General features: G+C 39.6%; 2 protein-coding genes and 1 long non-coding RNA gene across 4 annotated transcripts in view; 2 read left to right on the top strand and 1 right to left on the bottom strand.

Annotated features, from left to right (window-relative positions):
• Positions 1-1881: 1881 nt before the first annotated feature.
• On the bottom strand, positions 1882-26813 carry LOC122876890. The gene is made up of 5 exons (XR_006378146.1): positions 26598-26813; positions 23067-23149; positions 21333-21484; positions 4984-5026; positions 1882-2674 (listed from the first exon to the last, which is right to left on the bottom strand). It is a non-coding gene; the product is annotated as an uncharacterized LOC122876890 (long non-coding RNA).
• si:ch73-29c22.1 (kelch-like protein 20) lies at positions 12812-25217 on the top strand. Of its 2 annotated transcripts, none has more exons than XM_044197789.1 (8): positions 12812-13018; positions 15058-15212; positions 17465-17648; positions 19191-19334; positions 19879-20012; positions 21305-21516; positions 23087-23193; positions 24157-25217. In XM_044197789.1, the coding sequence occupies exons 2-8, from the start codon at positions 15089-15091 to the stop codon at positions 24212-24214; spliced, it is 963 nt and encodes a 320-aa protein (XP_044053724.1). In that variant the 5' UTR covers positions 12812-13018; positions 15058-15088; the 3' UTR covers positions 24215-25217. The 2 variants fall into 2 exon arrangements, with proteins under 2 accessions (XP_044053724.1, XP_044053723.1); XM_044197788.1 differs by lacking the exon at positions 12812-13018 and adding an exon at positions 13553-14634.
• The window catches only part of kcnt1b (potassium sodium-activated channel subfamily T member 1b), a 67131-nt gene continuing 65620 nt past the window's right edge, over positions 25376-26886 (top strand). The window contains exon 1 of the mRNA XM_044197764.1: positions 25376-25783. Coding sequence (XP_044053699.1) covers positions 25717-25783 — 67 coding nt within the window. The 5' untranslated portion in view covers positions 25376-25716. The remainder of the gene's footprint in view (positions 25784-26886) is intronic.

Below are 26886 nucleotides of genomic sequence, written 5' to 3'. Positions count from 1 at the left end.
TAACTGTGTGTATGTGAACAGAAGTTTAGTGAAAAAGAGAGCATTGCTGTCAATGAAACTACCCCGATTAAAGTTTTTTAAAAAGCTCTATCAAAAATAAATATATCAAAATGGGAAAAACCAATACAACACACAAATGTTTACAGTATCTCAAACAAAAGGGCGGTCCTGAATCACGTTATATGCCGCTTATCTAGAAGCCAAAGATCTTTAGTTGCACATTTGAAAACGGGTATTCTTCCTCTGGCTATTGAGGTTGGGAGATTAAAAAATACACAGGAGAGAAACAGATTGTGTGAGCTGCAGTGGAAAGTGAGTCACATTTTCTTTTATACTGTAGATACTATGATGATTTAAGAGAAATGGCTCCGCAAAACCCTAAAATATATTGGTGTGCAGATGATCAATAAATGGAATGGTTGAATTTTTATGTGATTAAGTTTGCTAACTTTGTCTCAAAAGCCTGGAGAAGAAAGCAAGATGGACTATTTATTTAGTACTTACTCTGATTTCTCCAGTATTCTATAGCAAATGTTTTTTGATGATTGATGAATATTGTTGTAGACATAGAAGGTCTGAGGATGTGATTATGAAAGTTGATGGAGTTGGTTTTTGTAGTTTTTGTAGTATTGTTTAAAATGTATTTGCAGCTCTCTAGATCTGGCTTATATGAAGTTGTAGTGTCTTGTAAGCCAATGTCGGCTGGGCCAGCTTCCAACAGTATCGGTTATTAATCATAATTAATAAGCCATTCAATGATTGTTTATGGAGCAGCTTCCCGTGATCACAGCTCTCAAATTTCTTATTTTCTCATGCCATGTGGTGCTGGATGTGCAATTTCTTTTCCAAAAGTGAATTCCTATGTGTTATTATATATGTTGGGTATATCACAAAATACAAAACACATATTGAATGCATAGCAGAGCCCTGCTATAATAAACAAACATCAGCTGCCATGTCTTTTCTCTCATCCTGTCATGTCAGTGTTTCGCCACTTGAGGGTGCAAGAAGACTAATCAGAACATCACATCCTCCGACTTGCTGTCATCTTTTTTCATTGCTTATAGGAGAGTGGGCTGGCAGCTCTTCTTGAAGCTCTCCTGGTGGTCCGTTTTTCCTCTGTGGCTAATTACCTCTCTGTCTGAAAGTGCTGCATCATCGGTTCCTGCTGTCAGGAACACTAACTCTAGGCTGCTTATTGCGGCCATGCAAACCTCTAACTGGCAGGTATAGTTGAGTTTCCACAAAATTCTGGACCTGCAGCACACACTGTTGTTGTCGCCAGGCAGTCTGGGATGGAGCTTTTAAGCGCTCGGTTGCATCACTGTATCAAATTTCATATTATGGTTAAATTAATTTAATACCACAAAGCAGCGGGACATCACACAGGGGAATGATATTTTCTGAAAGCTGGGAATTGGCCAGTGGGAGACGCAACACTGATTTCACACATTAGGAATTAATCCTACCATGCCAGCACACACAAACACACACACACACATGTACAAATGACTCTCTCAGCAACTTTGCAGTGTTGCACTTCGTCAGGTTTCATTTTTTCACGTTAGGAATCGTTTGCTGACAGGTGACCTTTAGCCTGTTGCTGCAGCCTTTTACCTCCTGGGAGAACATGAGGCTAATATACAGTGATACCAAAGATTTATATCAATGCATGAGTTAACACCTGAACAAATGGACAAGTTTATAAAGACTTCATTGTGCTGTAACTGCTTTAGTATCAACAAGGATGCTGACCCAGGCAAAGCAGCCATCTATACCTGGGCCAAAGATTATACTTAGAGGCTCATATGTATCCACATTAATTAGGAATATTGTCTTATTTTTTAATTCATTATGCATTTAAATTAATTAAATCAAACATCAGTGACAAATTGCCTTTATTTTTTTTAAGATGATCACAACTACCGCGTAAATCCCAGTTACAGCTAATGCTCCTTTTCTCAACCATTTAGGTCAAGCTATATTTATACATTTGTATGTACTGTACAACATTTAATATTGTATTTATATACAGTCTATGCGTTAAGTAACAAAGAGTTACAATTAGGCTGTCCTGCGAAAACCATGAACCTCAAAAAAGTAAACTTCCTGAGCTGTGAAAAACAGCAGTTTCCAGCTTTTTGACAATGCATTTTTCCGATAATCAAATGGGTTTCTAGATGGGTTTTTTAGCTTAAGAAGTAGACAGAACATATTCAACCCATAAGGGAGCACTTAGTCTTTCAGTTTAAATCAGAAAATCTAAATCAACAAAACACTTTTTTTTTTTTATTTAGATTGGCTAACATGCCAAATAAAAATAATACAAATAATTTGTATCATCAGCAAAAAAAAGAAAAAAAACCCCATTTAGGTTATCTTAATCATGTAGTGTTGTTTGTAAAACTGTCTCATCACTGGGTGCATATTTTAAGAATTTCTACTAATAATAATAGTGTTTGGGCCCACCATACATTAGGTTTAACAATTAGACCTTGTGTGATTCCACCCATCTGGGATCTTAAGTTAACACAACAGCCATGTACTGTGTCAGTGGATGGCATGATGACCTGTCCCATCTGTGCAGAGCAGCAGGGGTGCCGGAGCTGGTCCCAGCTGGAGACTGGCAGAGCCATGTGGCAAGTTGGCACCTCTTGTCCCTGTGAGGGACCAGCTAAAAAAGGAAATAATGCAGCCTGAATGTTGTCTAACCCCCAAAATTATGTTCCAATTATTCATTAAACATAAGCAATGAATATTGAAAACTGTAAAACCACCCACTGGTGTTCATATCCCTACCTTCTCCCTAATGACGTAATGGGTAATGAGCAACACATAAACTTCCGGTTCAGGTCTTTATCACCTGCTACTATCATACACTAGGGGCAGCTCTAAGGGGTTAGCACTGCTGTCTCAATGCAAGGTTCTGGGTTTGAACCTGACTGTGCGGTTTGTACAGTCAACATGTAAATTACACAATTACACATTTTGCATGTGTGTAATTTACATGTTAAGATAAGATATACTTTATTGTCCAGCAAGGAAATTTGTCTTGCGCTCCCTATGTTGGGTTTGCTCTGATTTACTCTCACAGTTGAGTTGAATAGTTGTTTTCCTAGATGTGAATGTTTCTCTCTGTTTGTTAGCCCTGCACAGGCAACTAGTCCAGTGTGTACTTTTTGCATGCTGGGATAAGCCCCTGCCGCCCAGTGAGCCAGAACAGGAAAATATGCTTTATATGGATTAATTAAAACTTCCTTTGTGATCTCATAAGCGGTGACTCAAGAGGTAGAGTCAGTCGTCTGGGGGTTGGTGGTTCAATCCCCAGCTTTTCCTGTCCACATGGTGAGGTGTGCTTGAGCAAGACCCTGACACTGAACTCATGTTGCTCCCGATGGCGAGGCCAGTGCCTTACAGTGTGTGTGGGGATTAATGAGAGCCACATTGCAAAGTGCTTTGGCATAAAAGCACTAATGCAGTCCATCTTATATTAATCCATATAGTATATATTGTGGCATATTTAAATGTGTTGTGTTTATTTAATTATATAATATGTTTCTTCAGTTGCGCTGTCATTATATTTTTACTGCGTGTTATTATCCTCAAACCTGTCTGCACGGTTGACAGAATTATGTTTATGATTTCAATATATTAGATTCTAAATCTGGGTTGGAGTTAGTAAACACTATACTGTACAGTACCGTTGTGACAGAATGATTGATGTCCAAGCTGCAAGTAGAATAGAAGGATTATGTTACTACTGTAAGTTTGACCTTAGTTTCCAAGACACCTGAGAAACCACCATGGTAATAGGGTAGCTAACCATCCACTGGTCTATTAGACAACAGGAAAACAATAAGAGCACTAATTACAAGTGTACAGAGTCTAAAGAGGGACTACAAGTTGAATGATTAAATCAGCATTTCAGGTCATTTTGTATCAGTGGACAATTGTTGCCAATTAGCTTGGGCTATAAATGCAATGGCATGTGGCATTAGTCTCTATATCTTCTCTCCTAAAAGAAATCCGTAATAAACAGTAGCCCTCTTTGGAATTTCCCCTGCTGAGATCGAGATTCAGATCCTCACATGTCAGCACTGAAACCCAAAATAAGATGGAAAAAGTGGAGTATAAGTCATATGACTGGTAAAACCAGGACAGGCACCCTCAAACTGTTTTCAGCTCTCAGATGATTTCTGCCTGATGGAAGGTGAAGTGGAGTCATCGGTAAATCCCTGCCGGAGTGTTACAGACAAGAGATTAGTGCATCTGACATGAAGATGTGCCTCTGCGGGGCTATATCTCCGTTTATCACACAGCAATGTCGTTACTGAACAAATATCTACTTTCATTTTTATCCGCCTGAGTGGAAGAGAGAAAGATCTGGCTATCAGGGACAAAAGAAAAATCTCTAATAATAACAATAATAAAAACAAAAAAAGCTACTAGCTTTTAAGTATCTTGAATTTCAATGTTTGTTTGTTTTTTTGGTGGTGGTTTTCATTAATAATTTATCCATTAATACATAGTGTTATAATATACATGTTGATACCGAGTATTAACACTATCGCAGTTGGGAACTCAAGTGACTATTCGTTGATACTAAGTTGCTTTTCTTATTTCTTTCTTATTGCTAAATGGTCAAATGGCATTATTGAAGTCGATGTTGAAATATTTCCATGTACTACTATACCGTATGTTTGACAGAAGCAATCTTGAACACCAAGCAGAGCTGTTTTTAAGTCTGAGTAAAGTGTCAAGTAATTCAAGACAAGTCCAAGTCAGGTCACAAGTCTTCATAAGCAAATTGCAAGCCAAGATGCTAGTCTTTTGGGTCTCAGAATGCTGACCATTTAAGCTGCACAAGGCAATATTTTTACATTAACAGTTCCCCTCAGCAGTTTTAGCCTCTTTTGGTGTATTTGGCTTATTGTTTTTATGGCTTTATGGCCTGCAACTTGACTGTTTTTGGTTCACTCTCACCACTCTCATCAGCCTTGTTTCCAGCAGCAGCAGCAGCTGTTTTCTGTAAAAAAATAAATAAATAAATAAAAAAAAAAACCATTATACACTACCTGCCCAGCACCCAACAGCAGACAGACAAAGTTATCAACTTCCTTCAGGAGTTGGTGGAGACTAAAGCAGAGCTAAAAGGAGAGTGAATATGGGACTTACATCTACCAGTGCCAGATCGCCAGAAACATGACTCCAAATGAATGCTAATGTTGCTAAGTAAGCCACTGTTTGCTTATTTAGCCAAAAGGTGATAATATGTCAGTGTTGTGATTACAGCTTGCTTCTGCTTCCCCCAAAATATTAAAAAAACAACAACAATAACTTAATCAATGCAGGTTTTACATCAACACAGACAGGAAGTCCTAAAAGTGTTATGAATGACGCCATAAAAACGAGTGAGCTTGCATTTCAATAGAGTCATGTTCATGACAACTGAGCAAGCCCCATCCGCTGATAAGACCATGTGACATGGTTGAACGCTCCGGAAAAGGCGAATAAATGCACCATGGGTTGGTGGGTTGATGCTTAAGTATCAAGTCATTTGAGACAACTATGCGCACACACACATACAGAGAGCTTGGAAGTGCTCTCTGTATATGTGTGTGTGCATACATGTTAGAGTTTTGAGTTAGGCATTTCCTGTTTCATTTTGAAATACTCTCCTCTCCTCATTTACAGTATATTGTCTGTGTGCACAGGTTGTCTTTTGTCTTTACACAAAGCGTGCTGGCCTTTGTCTCCCATAGTTCCCTGGTGTTTTTGGATTATTTCTGTTTCTCTTGACCTTGCCTGGATTTTGGATTTTGGACTATGCCTGCACTGTGTTGGATTTGTTTGCCTTTTGTGGACTGAGTATCTGGTTTTGACCACTGCTTGCCTGATTATTTACCGTGTAAGCATGTTTTTAGTTAAATCATGGAACAGTACCAGCCTGCTTTCGTTGTCTGTGTTTGGGTCCAAACCCTTGTGTTTCCTGCTTGACATACAACAATAAGTGCGTCTGTGTGAGCGTATGCCAGAGCAAGGGTGCTTGGAAATGCTCTCTCTGTGTGAGTGTGTGTTAGGGGATGGAAGGGGGGACTGCATATTATTTGTATTTATCTGTTTTGATGACTTGTTTTGTGTACTTCTGCACCTTGACCACCTCAAATTCTCTATTTGCGCTAATAAAGTTTACCTTGACCACTCCATGTTCAGTCTCAAGTCTGTGAGAGCAAGACCAAGTCTAGTCACAACTCCTCAAGCAAACTGCAAGTCTTTCAGGTCTCTGAAAGCTGAGCATTAACATGACACAGCATTTGCACATTGTCTTTTTGAACCTTTGAGAATAGTGCTTTTTACATACAGTACATGAGACCAAGTCCTTCAAATGCATAGGCCTAATTAATATTCAAGCTGTGTGGTTTGAATATTTACAACAGACAGAGCTAAGACTTAAATGTTTTTGCTTTCAAGTCTTAAGTAGGTCAAGTCTAACAGCAGTCAAATCAAATTCTCAGGTGTTCATTTTTGTGACTTAAGCCCGCCTAGAAGTCAAATTTTCACGTATCGTGCACAGCTCTGCAGTCAACATTAATGTTTCTTCTTTTGACACATGACACCACAGTGTAACATACAGGAAGAACCTCATTATACCATCTATGAGGCAGAGATTTTAATTTCTTCACTGACAGCAGCTCTGATAGACCAGAATGCAACATTGCTACAGTGACTTTTCTCAACAGGAAAAACTAATTTGCTGTACTACTGAAACTGTGAGAAATTCAAGGTATTATCTGCTGGTGAGCAAAACTCATTTTGGAGAACATACAATATGTTGAGAGGGCACATCAAAAAGTTGTCTAACAGTTCTTAAAGCATTCTGCATTATTATTTGATGATACAGTGTAGTGTAAAAATATCAACAATATCCTTTTTCCTTTAATCGCTCATTATACCCTGGTGTAATGTAAGCTAAAAGTAACACTTGCACAGAGCCTTGTGTAGGTTTTTAGTGGTGTGTGGGCTGCATATAAGGCTCTTTGGAGACCTGTCTGGGAAGTCAAGAAAGATGTGAATCTGATTACTAAGCCCCTGAGTTTCAGGAATGCACTAATGAACTCCTGATCAGTATTAGAGCTTCCCACACTCTGCAGTAAACAGTCTGTCTATAATGGTTTTTGTTGATGGATTAGCAATGATGTGATTATAACCATAATAATAATTCCTCAGTGTTAATAATAGAAATCCATATGCAGAAAGGTTTTGGTTAGGTTAGGGAGGTTAGCAAATGAAACAGGTCAGGGCTTGCAGTGAGATTTGCCTTGAACATGCTGTATGATATTGCACAGGCCTGGGAGAAGGGTGATTTACATGGACTGCTGTCAGTTGTTTGCTGAGACAATGACTTACTCTTTTACCAGTGGGGTTTCCTTTCATTTCATGGCTTAGAGTTATCTCTGACTGTCCTTCTGTGATTTGGGAGGAAGGGTGTAGGTTTCCCTGATAGTTGGGAAAATTGACTACTGTCAAAAAGACATCGGAGCATCTAAGATCTTCAAGGAAACATTGCACCACTAAACCTGCCTTACTTGCTTCTACGTCAGTTAGTGACTTTCTCAGTTATCAACTAGTTTGTAAAAATGAAGTAATGTTTATGATCATCTGCAACCAATTTCCAAAGGCAACATATCATGTGGCTACTCTGTATGATAGTGTTTTCTGCAATCAAATTTACACCCAATTGTAATTTTTTTTATGAAAACTGAAAAGCAGGATACTGTGCATCCCCAGATTTTAAATGGTAAGGTATATTGTCTCCTTAGCAGCAAATAAAATCAGATCTTATAATAACTTTTTTATTTCCTATATTGTAAATAACTTGAAATGATCTTGTGGCCATAAAAACGAGAAACGAGCAGGGCACATGCAGATGCTGGAATATCTAGGCCTGTGAACAACTTTACTATGAACAGTTTTTAAGTGATGGAGCTCCAAAATATCTATCTCCAAATATGTTTTAAGATTCTCTGTGTTCCCTTTAGTTTAACCCCCTTAAATATCCAGCTCATACCAGATCCTCACCAAGTGATGCCTGACAGCTGTTAACTTTATAGCGGGGTCCTCTTCCTGAGGTCCATTTCACATTCTCAATATCACTTTCCCCTCAACTGGGTTTTTGTGTCAACTGCAGCACTTTTATTTTACAACTGCAAAAAACACGTGACATCTCTACAACCTTTAAAGATCATACTTTGCAGGGTCACAGTCGCTGGTTTAGTTTGTGTTTATTTAATGGGACTGAGGACAACTTATTTATGCTAATTTTAAAGGAAGAAGGACTGAAAATATGTACTGTATATGATGACTGAAATATTTTTTTATATCACACAGCAACAAGATTATTTTTTGTGTGTCTCAGTAATGGTTATACAATGATATCATGGCCATTCTCACTTCACGGCTTACAAACCTCACCTGTCTAGACTGCCAGTTTTTGCATTGGCACTGCAGGAGAGTTTTTGTCAGCCTCTCCAACCACTTTAAATGTGAGGATACATCAAGGAAGATATTTTTAGTACTCAAACACAGCCTTTATCTTAGTCAGCACTTACCTTAATTTTCAAAATCTACAGTAAATGGTGTGAGGGTTTTAGTTAAGGTGATCTAAGGCTGCAACTGAGTTTATACCATGCATTGGATGTGTACATCTGCAAATCTGATAAGATTTAGTAATAATGACCTTTAAAAGATAATAAGTCAAGATACCGGCCATTTGTCTGGGATCCAGTTGTCACATGAATAGGATTTTCATGTGAAATTGGGGTTTCCTTAACAGTGATGTTTCTGCCCTTTTGTTGCCATTCTGTCAAGAGATTTTTTTTTTACATGTTTGTAATCTTTAATGGTTTGACTGTCATAGAGCCGTATATAAAAAACTTTGTCCTTCACCCTCCGCGGGTGGTCTCATCCTTCGAGCTCGGGTCCTCTACCAGAGGCCTGGGAGCTTGAGGGTTCTGCGCAGTATCTTTGCTGTTCCTAGTATTGCACTCTTCTGGACCGAGATGTCTGGTTTTCTTCCAGGGATCTGCTGTAGCCACTCCTCCAGTTTGGGGGTCACTGCCCCGAGTGCTCCGATGACCACGGGCACCACTGTTGCCTTCACCTTCCAGGCCTTCTCCAGCTCTTCTCTGAGCCCTTGGTATTTCTCTAGTTTCTCATGTTCCTTTTTCCTGATGTTGCCATCACTTGGTATTGCCACGTCAACCACAACAGCTTTCCTCTGCTGTTTGTCCACCACCACGATGTCAGGTTGGTTCGCCATTACCATTCTGTCAGTCTGAATCTGGAAGTCCCACAGGATCTTGGCTCGGTCATTCTCTACCACCATTGGAGGTGTTTCCCACCTTGACCTCGGGGTTTCCAGTCCATACTCAGTGCAGATGTTCCTGTACACTATGCCAGCCACTTGGTTATGGCGCTCCATGTATGCTTTTCCTGCCAGCATCTTACACCCTGCAGTTACGTGCTGGATTGTCTCAGGGGCCTCTTTGCACAGCCTACACCTTGGGTCTTGTCTGGTGTGGTAGATCTGGGCCTCTATCACTCTGGTGCTCAGGGCCTGCTCCTGTGCAGCCATGATAAGTGCCTCTGTGCTGTCCTTCAGTCCAGCCCGCTCTAGCCATTGGTAGGATTTCTTGATATCAGCCACTTCAGTTATGTTCCAGTGGTACATCCCATGCAGGGGTTTGTCCTCCCATGATGGTCCCTCTTCCAGCACGTCTTCCTCTGTTCCCCATTGCCTGAGACATTCCCTGAGCACGTCATCTGTTGGGGCCTTATCTTTGATGTACTCGTGGATCTTGGATGTTTCATCCTGGATAGTGGCTCTCACACTCACTAGTCCACGGCCGCCTTCCTTATGACTAGCGTACAGTCTCAGGGTGCTGGATTTGGGATGGAACCCTCCATGCATGGTGAGGAGCTTTCGCGTCTTAACGTCTGTGATCTGTATCTCTTCCTTTGGCCACCTTATTATTCCCGCAGGGTATCTGATCACTGGCAGGGCGTAGCTGTTTATTGCCTGGGCCTTGTTCTTGCCATTGAGCTGACTTCTTAGGACTTGCCTTACTCGTTGGAGGTATTTGGCCGTTTCTGTCTTCCTTGTTGCCTCTTCGAGGTTGCCATTTTCCTGTGGTATTCCAAGGTACTTGTAACCATCCTCAATGTCTGCTATTGTTCCTTCTGGGAGTGAGACCCCTTCTGTGTGGACTACCTTCCCTCTCTTCGTCACCATTCGACTGCACTTCTCAAGCCCGAATGACATCCCAATGTCAGAGCTGTAGATCCTGGTGGTGTGGATCAGTGAGTCGATGTCCCGCTCACTCTTAGCGTATAGCTTGATGTCATCCATGTAGAGGAGGTGACTGATGGTGGCCCCGTTCCTGAGTCGGTATCCATAGCCAGTCTTGTTGATTATTTGGCTGAGGGGTTCAGACCTATGCAGAACAGCAGTGGGGACAGAGCATCTCCTGGTATATGCCACATTTGATGGATACTTGTGCAAGTGGCTTGCCATTGGCCTCAAGGGTGGTTTTCCACAGCCTCATCGATTTGCAATGAAGTCTCTTAGAGTCCTTTGATGTTGTAATCTCTAAATTCAGTGATCCATGTATGATGTATATATATATATATATATATATATATATACACATACATAAATTTGATAGCAAAACAAAGACATATTCAATAGAGAATAAAAATCACTAAAAAATAAGGAATTACCATAACTCAATATAAATAGATGATGTTATGCATAAATTTGTGGTCACTAAGCCAAAACTCACGCCCATAGTGGTCCTAAAATCAACAAAAAAATATTTTGGCTATGCTATCTTACAGATAGATAGAAATGAAAGTTGTGACATATACAGTAGACTTTCCATTTGCTTCAATACAAAGTATATATTCATGTGGTTGCAAGTTTCTTTGCATTCTGTCCAGATGAAAAGGTAAATCCATTTATCTAATCTGATCCTCCCTTTCTCATCCCTTCCTTTTTCTAGTAAACATCTCTATATCACCAATCAAAACCTTACCCAGCAACACAAATACCCAACCAGCATTCACGTTCCACCACTAACACTTCAGACACATTCCAGAGGATATCTTCTTGCACTGTGAGGGGGGGATGACGTGTTAAGGTTAAGGATCACTTACATGCCTTATTGTTATGACATATGATTGGCAGGAAGTCTGCAGAGACAGCTGCAGGCGGGCTAGTGTGTCATCGGCTGGCTGGGTGGCAGACAGGCTCTCTGGCATGCGAGAGGACTGAGGTCTTCCCTCACACATGACCACCATACTGTACTACATCACTCATGGCTGCATAAAATGATGGAGGGTCACCTTCATCAATGCTTAATTCATATGATGAGTATGTTTTACACACATTTCCTGAACTTTCTGAACTAAACATTTTCCTCAACCAAAAATACTAATGGTGAGGACATTTGCTGCATTAACACCTATACAAAAGGTCTCAGGCTTAAATGGCAGATCCTCCATTTATACATGTGCACTGGCTGAGGCTCACTTAAAGGGACGCTCAGACAATCTGGGAATTATGCTTGTTTGCCATCAAACCCACAATCAAATGAGAAAATTTGTATTAATTTCATCTGCCTTTGTCCAGTATAGTCCGGGAGGTGTTAGCATAGCAAAGTTCAAGTCATAGTCTTGTCACCAAGGCATTCAAGAGTCACCTGGCTTTTGTTCAGATTTATAAGTGTGAGTACAGGACAGCACTTTTGAAATGCTGCATGCATTCACTAGAAATAGCTTCAACGCATAAGCTACATAACTGCTTTAAAATAACATCTCATCTTCTGTTTCTATGTGTTAAATACGCAGGAAACAAATGAAAAAGACAGTTATGAAGCTGTTGGAAGGCAGTTTTTAAGTGGTGACTAAGGCTAACTGTTTCCCTTGCTTCCAGGCCTTGAGGTATCTGACTACAAAAATATGAAATTGACATAGATGCTCTTATTAGAATCTGGGCAAGACTGCAATCAAGCACATTTTGCAAAACGTTGGAGTGTTCCTTAAAAGAGCACGTGTAGTCTGAAACTTCATCTCATCACTACCATGACATAGATGATGGGTAGACTCCAAAAAAAATTCTGACTCACCACCTGTTCCTTCATTACTTTCCACTGCCTCTTATGCATAATAAACAGTTTAGTTCGCCCTCCATATCTACTTTGTCACTTTCATTTGATGCATTGCTTTTAGAATAACTATTTTTCTTCTTTTGCTACACTGTTCCTCATTTTAAATGCCATCTGCATGTGACCATGCCCAAATTATGCCTGATTCATGACAGCTCCCTTTACTTATTTGGGTTTCTGAGTCAAGACTATTTCATTGAAAAAGGTAACATTTTCCATTGAGTTTTTAAAACAAAAGGATACTGGACTTTGATTAACTATCAGATGTTGACTGGTCATTGAAGTCCACCATATATCATCATGAAATCTCTCTGACCACTCTATTCAGTAACCCTTATCCACTGATATTTTTCACTTTTTATTTGTCCATGTTATGCAGGTCAAGAATAAATGCAGTCACTTTACATGAATGACTTGTTTATGGTCCAGAAGGTAGCCTGTCAGCAGTTTTTTTATCCTCACAGATCTAAATAAACCCTTGACCTCTTGAAAATTTGGGATTTTACAGCCGAATGGCTTAAGCGGCCCCAGACGGGCGGGTATGGACAAGCTGCCAAGGTTACAAATGCCAGCCAAGTGTTTGGGTTTCACTGTTGTTCTGGGTGAGTATGCTCAGGACTTTTCAGAGGAGGACTCTCTAATCATCTCAGTAGGGCCTTTGGGGAAGTCTCAGCAACTCATATCTGGATAATTAGAGGGATCTATTATCTTTCTTTATACCTCAAGACCTCGGACTCAGCTCTTGTTGGATTAACTTTGAAGGCCTGAAGACAGCACAGCAGCTGCTTCACCTGGTGTGTCTATCTATCTATATATCCATCTCTCTATTCACAATTTCATCCCTGATATTCCTGCTAGTGTGATGCTCAAAATGAAGGACAGAAAAAGTGAAATGTTTATTACAGTACCAGATCTTACATCATGAGGAATATTCAAGAATATTCTAAAGAATGTGACAAAATCCAGGAACCAAGTCAAAAATTCCAAGTCTTAATTGTGACTTTAAAACAGCTTTAACCAGTGGTGGCAGAAGTATTTAGATCATTTATCATTTAGATATCATTTTGAGAAAAAGTAGCAATAACACACTTAACAAAAATACTGCTTTAATGTTGTAGTTGTTCATGTATATGAGTATGAAGAAAATATTCACACACCCAACTGGCTTCGATGCAGGTGCGTTGGAAATGTCACTTTCGTCTTCTGAAAAAAAGAAAGAAATCCCGCACACTGTTCTTGCTCAGCATCACTATTTATTAAATTTAATTTAATAAGTAGCTTAATATATAACATTGCATCATATTTTATAAACTTATCATGTGTTTTGTCTGTAAAATATTTATCTGAAAAGTAAGTAAGTAAAAACAATAGTGAAGTAAAAGTACAATACACAACATGCATCTGAAATTTGGTTGAGTAGAAATATTAAGTAGCATAAAATGGAAACACTCAAGTAAAGTGCAAGTACCTCAAAATTGCACTTCAGTACAGTACTTGAGTAAATGTACTTAGTTACATCCCACCACTGGCTTTAATTAAATGGTTTAAAATGACGTATCTATCTATCTATCTGAGTCATCTGCATTATGCTAATGAGTCAAACACTAATTGTTAGTCAGCCCTATAGAAGCCATGTACTGACAGCAGAACAGCAGTGACTACATAGAATTTGCATTTTGACCTGTCTTCCTTGACATACATGAGATGAATCATTGTACCATCTGAGGTGTTTCCACAGGACACAGATATAAATATAAGCATTCTGGAGCAGGTAGTCACACGAACTTCAGAGAAATGAAAGAAGTGATGGAATGGGTGAGAGATTTGCAGGAGGGAGCTGACAGGCTCAGGTCAGACAGTAGTGAAAATATCAAATGGTAAAGACTAATGTTGCTGCCAACACTTAATGATCCGTAAAAAACAAAGGAAAACCCTCAGTAGCCAGCATAAAACTATCTATTGATCCCTTGTCTAAACTTACACCAATGACACAGTGCCTTATAGGACACTGATGGAGTCTCATCTGAGCCTAAAATTCGTTTGGCATGACAGTTGTCAAAAGGAAGCTCACACTAGGGTGTGTAAGAGGAGTCTTGGGTTTCAGGCTGCAGGGATGGTGGGATGAATCACTTGGGGAAGTTGTGCGGGGGTTGGTGGTGTTGCTAAGGCGAGGAGGTTTTACTTCTTGGAGCAGTCAAGTACAATGTCCTTGAGAGAAAAAGCTGTGACCGCTAGAAGTTTAAAGGACAGACTGCAGGGAACAGAGCGGTGTGTACTGATGGGGCACAGGAGGCCAGAGACATGACTGACACGAAGGTGCTGCTGCTTTAAGGTAGAAGCACAAATCTTGACGGCAGACCCTGAGCAAAGTACTGAGGAGATAAAACATGGGAGTGTACAATGAACAAGGGTAAGATTATTAATCCTGATTTAGAGCCTTTGTGCTGGTACATTCAAGAGATGTAAAGATGACTTTGAGGCGTGTTTTGCATCATTTAAATTCTTTTATCATCCTTTGTGTAATTGCTGCAATATAATTAGCACTTGGGGGGAAAAAGTGTGAGGTGATATCATGACTGTGCATCACATATATTTACAGTAATCAATGCAATAAATTGTGTGAATCCTATTTCAAGTTAATACTTAATTGTAAATGAGATGTACAAATTATTATAGTACTTTGTGAATAATGACAGGGACCTAAAAATGAAACAAAAACTGTATGTCTAAATTTGCTTAATGATAACATTTACTGAATAGTTCCCTTAAGAGCAAGCTGTGACCTCATAATCACTGCAATTTGTTCATGTCACCCCATCACTGTGTGCTTTAGGGCGGCCTTGGAGAAACCAGAGCCCCGCCATATGCTGATCAAAGATTGCAAAGGAGGGTCCCCCCGCTGTCGCCGCATGGCAACCCCCCTCTCCCTTCGCAGACAGCTCAGCAAACTTCCCCTCAAAGACGTCTTCAATGACATGATGTTTGTGGGTCAGTACAAGTACGGTTTTCTGATTTTTAAAGAGTACTGAACTTTCAAGTGTAGTTTAAGCTGTTCTGTGCTCAGGATGGAGGACAGAAAGAGAGCAAAATGTCTATCAGAGTATCATGCGAGCTGACATTATGAGGAGTATTCTTTAGAAATAACAGAAATAAAAGCTGAAAAAGACAAAATCTGGGAACCGAGTCAAAAACTAAAAAAATCCAAGAGATTTTAAAGAGGCACTCCAATTATATACATGAAGTTCAGTTTACTTGTGATGGGGACTACTATACGGCCTTTGAAAATAGTTGTAATGTCCGCTGTGAGCCACAAGCTTGAATTCAAAATGGCAGCATGGGGTTGGAAAGAAGTGGGCATTTACCAGGCAGAGGCAGCCTAACAAAAAATGGCATTGAGTTGCATCATGGGAAATGCACCTGTGGGATCTAGCGTTTACTGAGCTTACAGTAGCGATATTTCAGCCTCTGTTGCATCAATTTTGACGATTGTATATTTAATGTGTCTCTTAAAACTTTGTGAAAGTCCAATGCTAAATTGTTGGAGTACCCCTTTAAAACAGTTTGACTAAATGGTTCAAATGACCCGGTTACTCAAGATAATCCACAAACCTTGTTGTAAGCAGTTTCATGTACAAACTATTGGTAGAAAGAAAATAGTTCCTATCTCTACGGTCGATATCTCCAAAACTTGGCAACTCACACCAAAACAATCTAGATGGATAAATAGCTCTACAGGTATTAAAATATTTGATTTTGAGGTAAACTGTCCCTTTAAAAGACCAATTCATGCTGGATCGTATGGTCTCTGTATGGATACCATACTGTCTGGAGACTACTGTGGTCACCTTTTACTGTAATTGCTCCAGTCAGTTTCAGACAGCAGCACGCACTATAGAGTATCTTCTGTTATTATTTAATGGATGGCCGGCTAGCTGACATTTAATTCTCACACAACTTTAGTCTCCTGTCACAGTTAACAATGAAAGTTATTATAGGTACCGCCGCCAACAATTCTCAGCCGGTCATGACAGTACAGAGACTGACATGGCCCTAAAATAATATCAGGGTATTTCAGGGTATTTCTGTGATAATGATATTCTTGACGATATGGATTTTTGGCTCTCCTCGTACTCAACTGGGTGCTTCTGCTTGCGGTGGTGAAATAAGTTTGTTGTATTGCCCCGTTTTGCTATTACAGTCTTCTTGCACTTCTCACATATTACTGTGGTTTGTTGTACATCTGATCTTTTGTAACCAAACCGCTTCCACACTACTGAAGTTGCTCCCCTTTTTGGAAGCTGGTAGCAATGTGACTTTCGCTTTCAGCCATGCCTGTAGTGTTGCTGTGCTTAATGGTATGACGTAATTACGTCAACAAGTCGGAATATTGCCATTATCACCATGTGATTTTTTTTTTTATCATATTAAAAATAATACCGATATAATGTAAACGATATGATATGGCACACCCCTACTCCATGGAACCTCTGTATAAACTAGACCTTCATCTAGAGTCTCCAGAACAACTGTACATCCCCTCCATGCAGAGAGCATGAATCAGCCTTCGGGTGCAAGAAACCAGGCACACAGAGCTGCAATAAATTCAGCATCTATAGTATTTAAGAAGAATGTTGATCATATTGTCTTAGAAAGGGAGGGATGCTTGGGACTGGGGATCAAAACACAAAATGAGGGAATACATTTTAGAGGAATGGTGTTCATCTTGAGACTTGTTACTCGTGGCGGTCCAACACCTTATTAAGACAGTTCATTTTGGTTTTTTTCCTTTAATTTGTCACCCATCTGTCATCATTTGCAGTCTTATAAATTACTTATAAATTTTGAGTTAAATTATTTTTCACTTTACTGGATCACACCTCTTTCTGCCAAGGATCACCATGGAAACCAGTCAAAACAGCTCAATACTATTGGATCCATGCCTAAAAATGCCTTCTTCACTGCTTCTACCGCATGTAGAGAAGCACATGATATGATACTGTCACATTTCCATAAAACTTAAAATCTTTCTGTTGCGTATTGACATTAGTAACATTTATATTTGCAGTTTAAGATTCTGTTTTTTGGTAATTTTTTTCTAGGAAAATCATTTAGGTGCAAAGGAGATTTAATTTCCTTTTATGGCAGCACCATAAAGGTGCTCACCAGCAGAGAGGAGGCAGAAGGTACGCTTAGACTGAGAATTGTAATAAAATAACGCGAGCCCTGTTTTGTTTTGGTAGTCGGGGGATGGACCCAGGACGACCCATCCTGTTTGGTAGAACAGTTCTGTCCTGAATACAACGAGTGGAGAAAAGCAGCACGCATGGTCAACAATCGTGGCAATGTGGCTGTGGGCACACTGGATGGTAAGATCTACACAGTGGGTGGGGAAGACAACGTCCGGTGTTACAGCAGTGTGGAGAGGTGAGAGACAGTACAGTTTCAAAATGTCTTTTACTAAAAATGTGTGTATAGTGGTCTTAATTTGGCAATTATCTTTATCTCGAAATGTCACACTGTGTATTAAGTTCAACTTTTCACCCATGGTATTATCACTTCCAACTCTTTTAGGCGAAGGATTTCTCGCCGTAAGAACGTCACATCATCATTTGAACAGATTTTGTTTGTCTTGTCACATGCCCCGCTGAATTTCATGTTCCGGTTAAATGCAAACATCAAACTGCTGACTTCATGAGAGGCTGTAATTGAAATTTTTCTTTTGGTTTATGTCGATTCCCTGGTATAAGGAGATGCACACTGACATTTCATTACCTCACAGCCGTTATCACAGTGGGAGAAGTGAAAGCAAGCATGTCGGAGGTGGGGTAACAGTTTGAAATAGCAGTCATCTCTTAATAAGTAAGAGCTGCTTGGCTCTGACTTCAATTTCAGTTTTGTTTTCTGAAGGTCTTCCCCACCCATGACGCAAAAAGACATGGCCAAAAAGACTTCCACTCACTGCCCTCTTTGAAAATATTACTTAACCTGAGGTTTGCTATTTTACTAGAGTAAAAAGCTAATGCTAAAAGCTTTTTTTTTTAACTCAATACTTGAGTACTTTATTACTAGATTTGGTGGGGGAAAGAAAGTTCTTCATTTATTTGTTGTTGTTGTTTACATCACTGAACAGTAGAGGTCAGCATTAAGGCAGAAATTAGATGTAGACCTTTTGACATTAAACACAAATTGTAACTCCAAGCCATCTTTTTTTAGTGAGCAATGGACCAACCAAAATGCTCACGCTACGAGATTTTCCTCATCTTCTCATGTTTCCAGGGTATCTGTTCCTCATAGGCAGAGAAAGTAAAAAATAAATTGTCTTTCACACACACACACACACACACACACATATACACACATGTACTCGGCTCTAATTTTCTGTTACTTCCTCTCCTCCTACTCTATCAGATGTCTCCAAGGAGCTGGCTCTGTTCCCAATTCCCACAGACAGCAACTCCTTAACTGAATGCCCGCCAGTGACCCTATAACGATCATCCCCGGCTGGCTGCAGACCAATAGGGAAAGACCTGCTGCAGATTGATCAGCAGTTAGCTCGGTCTAGCTCTCATTTCGCTAACCTAATCTCTGGGGGGAGGTTACAGTGCTGTTGTGACATTTCAAGGAAATTGTTGACTTCCCACTTGAGCGATAAATTGCCAAACAGAAGGAAGTGTTATTTTTAGGGATGTGGGTTTTCATCTTGTAGTCTTCAATGGAGAGAAAACCATTTTTAATAGCCTTCCAGTGGTGAGGAAACACTCTATCAAATACTTTCTCTCAATATGAATGTGTGTCTATGTATATGTCTATGTTCCTCAAAAGCACACAGTTGCAAACAAAGAAAATATGAGTTTCTATGAAAAGCTTGTGACTGTGTTGGTTCCACTCAAGTTGTTATTCCCAACATCTGATTTTAGTTTCTACCAACACTTTGACATCCCCGCTCCTTGACTTCCATCATGGCAGGTACAACCCAGACACAGACAGCTGGAGTACAGATTTAGCACCCTTGAGCAGCCCCCGCAGTGGAGTGTGTCTGGTGGAGTTGGACGGATACCTATACGCTATTGGAGGACACGACGGCATTGCTGCCATAAATACTGTGGACAGGTACTGTAGCGTGAGTGGTACAAAAGATCAATACCTTACTAAATTAACTGTGAATCCTCGTAATACATACTGTAAACAACTTAATGTTCAAGACACCTCATCGACATTAAGTGGCACTACTATTTATTATTTTTCCCCATAAAATCCTGCAGTCTCTCTTGCAGGGTTTCTCTTTCTTTATTTGTAGAGAAAATAAACATGTTTAAAGCACGTTTTCACCACTCATTCACCAGCATCTAGGAGAAAAGCTTCAGTTAAGTTTCCTTTGAAGAAACGTCCTAGTTTGTGCCATAAACAAAAACATACCTGCTTTTAAAAACAGAACAGAAATTAAAGTGGAACGAGTAGGCTGTGTCTTACATATATCTAGAATGAAAGTAATAATGATCTTAATCACCTGACATCTCATTACTTTGAAAGCAATCTGAAGTGGCTGACTCACAGGAAGGAACAAAGAAATGATAAATGGAGTTATGCAAAAACATTAATGATTGACAGACCATTTGTTAAATTGGTCTTGCTAACCTTTGTTTCATTGTTCTAGGTATGATCCAAAAATGAACGCATGGAGCAAGCAGGCGCCAATGCTGACCAGACGCACCAGAGCAGTGGCTGCTGTGCTGGAGGGTCACTTGTATGTGATCGGAGGGAACGATGGAGATATGGCTTTGAGCTCAGGTGAGACTGTCCTTCATCAAACCTCAGGCACTCCAAAATTCAGCCAATGTTTCATAAAGGTTGTAACTAAATATTGTTGTTATTATCCATTAATCAGTCAATTCATTTTCCAATAAATCAGTTAACTGAGTCTGTAGAATGTAAGAAAATGCCCATCACGAGTTTCCAGAGCCCAATGTGAGGTCTTCAAATGACTTGTTTTTTCTGACCAGCAGCCCAGAATCCAAAGTTATTTAATCTACAAGGATACAAAACAGAACAATCCAGCAAATCCTCATGTTTGAGAAGCTGGGACCAACAAATGTCTGGCATTTTTGCTTTGATAAATGACTTCAAGATGACTTAAAGGATTAATTGATTCTCAAAACTGGTAGTGATACATTTTCCTACAAACTTTTCTTCTTTGAATTCCCATTAGAAAATGCAACGTAGCCAGTGCTTGTTGAATTAGAGTTTTTATGTGTTAATGCAGCTTCTTACAGCTGGCACAAATTATACAAATTAATCATTTATAATCAATTAAAGATGCGTAAAGTGACACCGATATATGTATATATATATATATATACACACACACACACATACATACACACACACATATATATATATATATATATATATATACACATACATACACATATATGTATATGTATATATATATATAGGAATGCAAATAAAAGTTATTTGTTATTTTGTGCTGGAGGTATTTTGTGAACTGACTTGTTCCCACCACTTTTTGAAAAAATCTCAGCTTTCTTTGACAGCTTTTTGACATGTGTCAGGACTAAAGTCAAGCATGACCTTTTATTTTCTGAGTAGCCCATATTCACATTCACACACACACACACACACACACACACATTCTAAAGCCCCCTGACTAAAGATAATCTAGGGTTATGTTGTTCTGCCCCTTGTCACTGGTTATTTCAGTCTATGAGAAGTGCATGTCAGTAAAATTCTCACAACCTTCTTTGGTTCCCATCAAGTTCACAGGCCTTGCTTACAAAAATGGTTGACAATTACATTATCAATTCAATTATTTTAAAGAGACTTTTACTAAAAAATAAAAAATAGAAAATATATTCATATCATTAGTATCTTGCTTTCTGACAGACATTTTTAGCTTTTTATGTGCATCTAAAATTGCTGTAGATCAATATAAACTGGACATTTTTGTATATAAATATAAACACTGCCTGTCTGTAAGGTAGTGTTACTCATACAGTGTGTGTAGTTGTGTATTATATGGTATGGGCTCTTCTGACTTCTGCTATCCTCTAAATGTCCCCCAGTGGAGCGATACAACCCTGTAGACGGTACCTGGTCGATATGCGCCCACATGCTGAGTCCCAGGGAGAACACCGGCTGCGCTGTGTACTTGGGACACATCTATGTGGCTGGTGGCAAAGACGAGCTAAACTTGGAGCTCTGTGCTGCGGAGAGGTTTAACCCGGACAGTATGAGGTGGACACCTGTCAAACGCATGAGGAGCAAGAGGGACAATGTGAGTAATGGATCACTAAGACACGTCAGATATCAGGCCTCCCCTCTGATTTAAGGTTCAGTTTATTTTTACATCCAAAGGATAAGAATAGAAAAGATGGAGAGAAGTAATACGACTGACATGACTGAAGGAAGGACGTAATTTTCCTTAACCTAAGATTACCTAAAATATTTCAGTAGAGGTTTTACGGTCTCATTACTATTTTGGATCCCACAGTCTAAATGGTTTTTTGGGGGTTTTCCCCCCAAAGATTTCCCTAAATTAGAATATAATAATGGGGGAAATACTGGTAACTGGCAGGTATAATGTTTAACATGTTCACCATCTTAGTTCACATGCTAGCATTTGCCAATTAGCACCAAACACAAAGTACAGATGAGGCTGATGGGAATGTCATTAGTTTTGCAGGTATTTTGTTATAAATCAAGTATTTATTTACAATATATATATAATTGTATTACATCCATCCATCCATCCATCCATTTTCTACCGCTTGGTCCCCGTTAGGGGGTCGCGGGTGACTGGAGCCTATCCCAGTGACTTCGGGCCTTAGGCAGGGCACACCCTGGACAGTGGCCAACTGTCGCAGGGCGAACACAGACACAGACAAGGACAGACAACCATTCACTCACACATTCATTCAATACGGGCAATTTAGAGTTATCAATTAACCTACACATGCATGTCTTTGGACGGTGGGAGGAAGCCGGAGAACCCGGAGAGAACCCACGGTAACACGGGGAGGACATGCAGACTCCACCCAGAGAGATTGTGTGATGTTGGTCCGGTCCGGGAATCGAACCCACGAACCCACGATCTCCTTATTGGGAGGCAGGAGCTGTAGCCGCTCTGCCACCGTGCACCCTAATTGTATTACATATATAATCTTATTTATTCAAAACTTAATCAAAACCTGATAATTGCGCTGGATGAAACATTAAGGGATCACCAAAGTTATTATAATTCATTATGAGGGGGACATGAATGTCTGTACCAGATTTCACGGCAGTCTACTTCACTCAAACCACAGATGACAACCTCATAGTCGTGCTTGAGGGAAAGTCAGGGGATCACCAAAATCATTGTCTGGGCACCATGAATGTACTATAATTAGTTTCAATCCATCTAGACTTTTGACACAATAATTGAAGATGTTGACCTGCTGGTGGGGCTAGAGGAAAAGTCAGGAGATCACCAAAGTCACGAGTCATGATTCATCCTCTGGGTAACATGAATATCTGTACAACGTTTCATGGCAATCCATCCAGTAGTTGTTGAGATTTTTCAGTCTGGACCAAAATGGTGGACAGACATTGCCAAGGGTGAGCCATGCCGCTAGCAAGGCTAAAAACTGTACTGATAACATATTTTGTGTATGCTAAAACTATTGAATTTATGCTGTTACAAAAGTATATGATGGTGCAGTGTAATTGTTTCGCTCTTTAAGGGCTGGGTTGCAAAATTGAAAAAATAGTCAAAAGAAATATATTCAATCTATTTCATTTTAACTAATTTTTTGATGTGATTTTATATAATTCTCTCATGCTCACTCTTGTGTATTGTGCCTCAGGTGTCCCTTGTAGTCTTCAATGGTGCCTTGCTGGCTGTGGGAGGCTCTGATGGCGTCACCAATCTGAAAACAATAGAAGTTTACTGTCACGAAACAAACGCATGGAAGTAAGAGGAAAATCAATGCTATGACATCCTTAATGCTGCTTCGTGCTCATTGCAACATTTTTTAACTGGGTTTCCAAGAGATTATTCATCATTCAGTAATGCCCAACGCTCTAACATATTGTTGTTTCCATTTCCTGTTAATGTAATTTGCAGGAAACATAAAAGCCATAACAACTTTATGCTTTAAGAAACAGGCTATTAATTGAATCACTATTGTGCCATATCAATTATCAGTAGAGAGCCACAATGTGGAAATCTATTTACATTAAAACAGTTTACAGTTTCAGTACTGACACAACAAAGTGCAGGGATAACAAAGCCTTAAATACAGCAGTACAAAACATACAATATATTGTATGTATCTAAACTACAGTCAATACTTTAGCAATAGGGTTCGGGTCTACACTGTGGTTTCAACAACAGAGAGGGGTTAACTAAGTAAGAGTGAGTTGGATAACATAACTGTGTGTATAATCAGATCACACACACAAGGAAGAAAAAGTTTAAATTATTTACAGTCGTATTTAGTGTGAAATTACAGGGTGCAGTGTGGTGCAAACACTGCAAAAGGGAAAAACTGTTGACTCTGACTTTGGTCAAAGTCATGCAAGACATTTACTAAAAAGCGATATGATGAATAAGGAAAAACAGAATAGCTTTATCTTCCAAAGTAATTACTCCAACTCATTGAAATGTAAATGTAACATTACATTAATTAATGTTACAGATTACAGTCTATCTTGCCATTATGATACAGTTGCCAAATGAATTTCAAGCTTAGGACAAAAATACTTTACATCAAGAATAGTCTGCAGCTTACAGCCAGACAAATACATAGAGTCACTTTGTGATTCATGCACCGTGTACGGCTCCTATATATTATATATGCCTTCAGGCTGCTTACTGATTCTGAGTGCTTCGCTGTCTGAGTCCGACTATTTCCCTCTCCTAATCTGTTTTTAGACACTTTGGAAGCATGAAGAGCAAGCATCCAGGAGGGAGAGCGGCGGTGCTGTGCTGAGACTCGACAGTGCTCACATTATATGAACAGGACAGAGGTGTTACAGAGAAACAGCCTAATGGACGTACGCCAGGCTCCAGGACACTTTGTAATATGGTTCAAGTATGGCAGCATAATGACTGAATAATTGAAGAGTTCACTCCAAAATGAGACATCGCTGCATTAGTCAAAGCTGGCAGCTGTTGTTACAAAATGAGTGTGAGCATTTAATTAAAGCACATTATAGGCTACCAGGTTACCATTAAAGCTATGGGTCTTTTTATGGCTCTAGCTTACAAAACAGACCTCTTTTATAGGGATGAATCAGCTGCAAATAAATTTCAGCTTGTATTTTTCCCCCTAAAACAATCAATACAGATTGAATATGATACTACCATAATTATAGCCTGACCAAAACTGGATTTTTAAGTCAGATACTGACATTGATATTTGGGAGTTTTAAAAATCTGATGATATTTTGGCTGATAGTAATTTTTTTTTAAATAAACACATAACATAAACAAACAATCTTGATATGCCTCCCTTAGATTTTATTTTTTTTTTTAAAGAATTGTGATATATCTGCAATAAACTAACATCTGATCAGCCTGGTGAATTTATCAGTACAGCTCTAACCATATTAGATAAAAACATTACAATGTTAAACATGAAAAAGTGATCTAGTACCACTTGTAAATATTGGGATTTGCGTAGTGATTAATTATTGATGCGGAGTAACAGGTACGAGCCAAAAAGATGGAAATATTGCAGGTGTTTGGTTAAAGAATGTGCAGGATTCGTACGTGACAAAATACTCACTCTTTTGTCACTTACTACTTTACAATGAAAGAAGTCATTTTAACCTTGATGTATTGTACAAGGATGCAATGAAGGTGAGACACTCAGGTGGCTGTTGGAAGTGGAGAAAGTGTACTGAATGTTTTCAAAGTAACATATGCTATGGCCTGGTAAAATAGCTGATATGATATAGAGTAATGATGTGTTTTATATGTTCTGAGCCTTTCTGAATTGCTTCATCTTTAAATAAATTTTTTTTTCATCACATCACTACATTTTGTGTGTACATCAGCTTCTGTGAATATCTGTGATGCTATCATATTGTAAATGACCCCTCAGCATCGACCGTAAGCAAATTACTCATCATCATCACATCATCATATTTCATCATTCGGCTTGTGTAAGCATGCTCTAAAAAGGCAAACACAGGACGTGTTGTAAAATAACAAAAACAGCTGGATCAAGTTGTGTAAAAGAAATCTGATCTGGGAATCAAGATCCTGAGTGAAATAAGCGAGTGAGTGAAATCTCCCTGCTGGCATGGGAAAGCATAAGTGGCTGTGTGGGCTTTAAAACGATGACGCTCAGAGCTCTTTCCTCTGGAGAATAACGGGCTGAAATTGTGGAGAGGCTGAGCTCAAGGAACGCACACAGAGCAACACGTCTTTTCCCGGAGATACACACAAGCCAGCGGTGTCTCCCACCCGTCCCTCTGTGCAGACAGAATGAACATTTTTTTCAATATGAGGGGGACCGTTGTGAGGCAAATAGCAGAGGACAGAGCTGTTGCAGGTATGTTTTAACAGAAAAAAAACACATGTAGCCTAGTAACAGATTGTGAATTTCTAGAAGTTGCCAAGACTTTGCATGCACTGTGTATACTCCATCATTGATGTTGGATTATGGGGAAATAGTGAGTAAAATTAATAAATAACTTATTTGGGGACTGTTGTGGTCTAATTCATAATGCAATGGGGTTTTTTTTGTGAAATGTCTATACATGCCATTTAAAGCCTGGGTGTGACAGATGTACTTATGTTTTACTGACTGATATGTAACTGTTACAGCTACATGTCATTTCTTCATTCACAAGTAGGCTACATTGCAAAGTTGCACTTTCCACTTACCACCCGATGACTGACTGATGAGGACACATTGTGCACACACTGGATCGACACTAGCATTTCACACATTACACTGCTCTTAAAACAGAAGAAACAGTCTTATTTGTCTAGACTTAAAGCCACAGTCTACAGGCAAGCGTGACATTATTTGGCAAATGAGCTGAGCAAAAATCATGACGACGCAAAAATACAGTAGCCTATCTCTTGTTAGGTTTATTCATTTCAATAAAAAAACATTTCCTGTCTGCATCAAACGTATCAGTTTCCTCAGTAGCCTAGACACTCAATCATTTCAAAAGGTATCCGGTGGCTGGCGAGGCACCCGTAGGTGACCTCAGGTTAGGAAATGAGCGCCCTCCTCCTGCTCCGTCCTGGGGAGGAAAGGATGCTGATGCTGACAGGAAAGCATGGAAACCAGCAGGGATACATGCGTTAGCCGAGACGGCAACGGAGAAAGCCATAGGAAGCGGTAGGCTACTTACAGTGATTTTTTTAGACCAGGGGCTGTGACGTATGAGTAGCTGAAAACGGTTCCACGGGATTGCGAGCTAATTAAAAAGAACAAGGCAAGAGGAAAATCAAGTTTTTAATCCACAGCATCTGACTAAAAATAACAGCTCGTCCTCCTTCCGCCAAGCAATGTAGTTCGTCAATACTAGCAAACAAAGTTGTTGCTAAGCGACAATGAAGTCTCTCAGTATTGGTAGCGGTTTTGGGCTCGCGCATTGATATTTAAATTAACCGGCAGGTGTGGTATAAATTACAACGATT

The sequence above is a fragment of the Siniperca chuatsi genome, linkage group LG5 (assembly GCF_020085105.1).
Source record: "Siniperca chuatsi isolate FFG_IHB_CAS linkage group LG5, ASM2008510v1, whole genome shotgun sequence".
NCBI lineage: Eukaryota > Metazoa > Chordata > Actinopteri > Centrarchiformes > Sinipercidae > Siniperca > Siniperca chuatsi.
Note: the sequence above shows the minus strand (reverse complement) of the source record. Positions and strands in the feature narration are given on the sequence as shown.

Excerpts from the sequence above, each read along its gene's own strand:
- si:ch73-29c22.1 (XM_044197788.1), top strand. The coding sequence starts at position 14,612 with ATGGGAGTGTACAATGAACAAGG. Across the intron at positions 17,649-19,190 it reads TGTTACAGCAGTGTGGAGAG|GTACAACCCAGACACAGACA; the intron begins GTGAGAGACAGT and ends CCATCATGGCAG. Across the intron at positions 20,013-21,304 it reads AGATATGGCTTTGAGCTCAG|TGGAGCGATACAACCCTGTA; the intron begins GTGAGACTGTCC and ends AATGTCCCCCAG.